The sequence below is a fragment of the Saccostrea cucullata genome, unplaced genomic scaffold, assembly GCF_032062105.1.
Source record: "Saccostrea cucullata isolate Sc308-1 unplaced genomic scaffold, CSIRO_AGI_Scuc_v1 ctg13093, whole genome shotgun sequence".
Classification (NCBI taxonomy): Eukaryota; Metazoa; Mollusca; class Bivalvia; order Ostreida; family Ostreidae; genus Saccostrea; species Saccostrea cuccullata.
In genome coordinates, this window is record NW_026920859.1 from 2,692 (window position 1) to 4,766 (window position 2,075).

The window sequence follows — 2,075 nt, forward strand, 5'->3', positions numbered from 1 at the left end:
ACATGTTAGGTGGACAATTTAATCCTGGAGGTTATCGAGGTCGGCAAGTGGGTGGAGGTATCGCGGGAATGTATTCCAAGAAACCTTACATGATACCCGTCAACCCTCATGTGACTACCAAAACGGGAGGGGAAAAGATTATCGGGAAGCAAGTCACCCCCGTGGCTGCCGTAGAAGAAAGAGCCAAGACGGAATTAAAGACGGCCAAGAAAGAGGACGTCCCTCGCGTACCAGTGGGTACTATAAAAGCCGGTCGATTTCAGAAAGCCGTCAGTAGCAAGAAGCGCATCAGAAGAGGTACGTCAAAGAAAAATACACAAAAGAAAGCCAAGAAAGGAAAATTAGACACACGCTTGGAGGGATCAAACGTATTTGAAAAGTAAGATGGCTTTCCTCAACGACAAGATCACGGACATCGGACTACCACTAGAATTGTCTCTCTTTACTGTGCCGCCCAATCAAGTAGCTGTTGAAAAAATTTACTTTTCGGAATGTCGTCCCGTGACCTCCTTCGACACCACCGATGCCCCTATCGAAATAACCGTTCCCAATCAGGGCAACGAGTACATAGATTTGAGACGCAGTCGCCTCTATGTCAAGTGCAAGATCCTCAAAGTCGACGGCACGCCACTGGCTGCTCAGGAAAAGACCGGCATCATCAATGTCCCCCTACAGTCCATGTGGTCTCAGATCGACGTGTACATGAACGGGAAACTCGTATCGCTCAACACGAGTTATCATCCTTGGAAGACTTATCTCAAACTCATTCTCTCGGACGGCGGGGACGTGACAGACTCCCAGTTACAGTCGCAATTATTTTTTCTGGACGATTCCGACATGGACGACCCGGACCCTTACGCAGGGTCCAACGGCGGACTGGCCAATCGATACGTGTACACACAGCAGAGTCACATCTTCGATCTGGAAGGACCCCTGTACGAGGACATTTTTCGTCTAGACAAGTATCTTCTGAATGGCGTTGATCTTCATCTGAAACTGTTCCGTACTTCATCCTCATTTGTTCTGATGAGCGAAGAGAGTACCCCGGCATACAAACTGCAACTGCTGGACGTATCGTTTAAGGCATGTATGGTCAAGGTAGATAGCGGGGTCTTAATCAATCACGCCGAGATTCTAAAAGAAACAACTGCCAAATATCCTCTGACTAGAACTGAAGTGAAGATGAACACCTGTCCAAAGGACTCGGGATCTTTCATCTGGCAGAACATCTGGTCTAATACCCTTCCCATAAAAGCCGTCTTTTGCTTTGTGTCACAGACGGCCGTCAATGGAGATTACCAGAAAAATCCATTTAATTTTCAAAACTTGGCCGAGGAAATGGCCTTGTACGTCAATGGAGAAAGTCTACCAGCTCGACCCATGAGAATGGACGTGGGAGTTAACAAAAACTACGTTTCCGCCTACGTCAATCTCTTCGAGGCTTCGGACAAGTGGAACAAAGACGCCGGACTCAAGATCACTCGTTCCTCTTTCGCCAGCGGATACGCGATATTTGCTTTCAATCTGGCACCGAGTGACTTGGGAGAAAGCTATTTAAACCTGATTCGTCAGGGAAACGTCAGATTGGAAGTCAAGTTTGCAAGCGTTACGACCGAAACCCTAAACTGTCTGGCATATGCAGAATTTCCCGCACTCTTAGAGAACGATCAGTCCCGGGACATCAGATACACGAGAGCATGAATACCAAACAACTGCAGTGCGTCTTAAGAGAAGACCAGTGCCTATCAAAGATTACAAGCGGTGTTTTTGCTTCGGATACGCTTCCTGTTTATATCGGCTTCTATCCTGCTGCAATTGTCTGTAATACGGACGAATCCAATATGCCGGGAAAACACTGGGTGGCGATGTGGTTCGACAGAATCGGAAAGGCAGAATTTTTCGACAGTTTTGGATGTCCTCCGGATAAATACGGCGAGAATATCCAACGTTTCTTATTCGAAAAATCCTTGTCTTACACGTACAACAAAAGAGTTGTACAAAACAAGAGTGCCAGTACCTGCGGATATCACGTGTTGTTTTTCTTGATGATGAAATGCAGAAACTTTACCATGAAA

The 2,075-nt window shown here is 46.7% G+C and overlaps 1 protein-coding gene across 1 annotated transcript; it reads left to right on the top strand.

Moving 5' to 3' along the window:
• The first annotated feature begins 384 nt into the window (after positions 1–384).
• Positions 385–1,701, top strand: LOC134258519 (uncharacterized protein F54H12.2-like). Its single transcript, XM_062741083.1, has one exon. It carries the CDS (start codon positions 385–387, stop codon positions 1,699–1,701), a length of 1,317 nt encoding a protein of 438 aa, XP_062597067.1.
• Positions 1,702–2,075: the final 374 nt, after the last annotated feature.

Excerpts from the sequence above, each read along its gene's own strand:
- LOC134258519 (XM_062741083.1), top strand. The coding sequence starts at position 385 with ATGGCTTTCCTCAACGACAAGATCACGGACATCGGACTACCACTAGAA.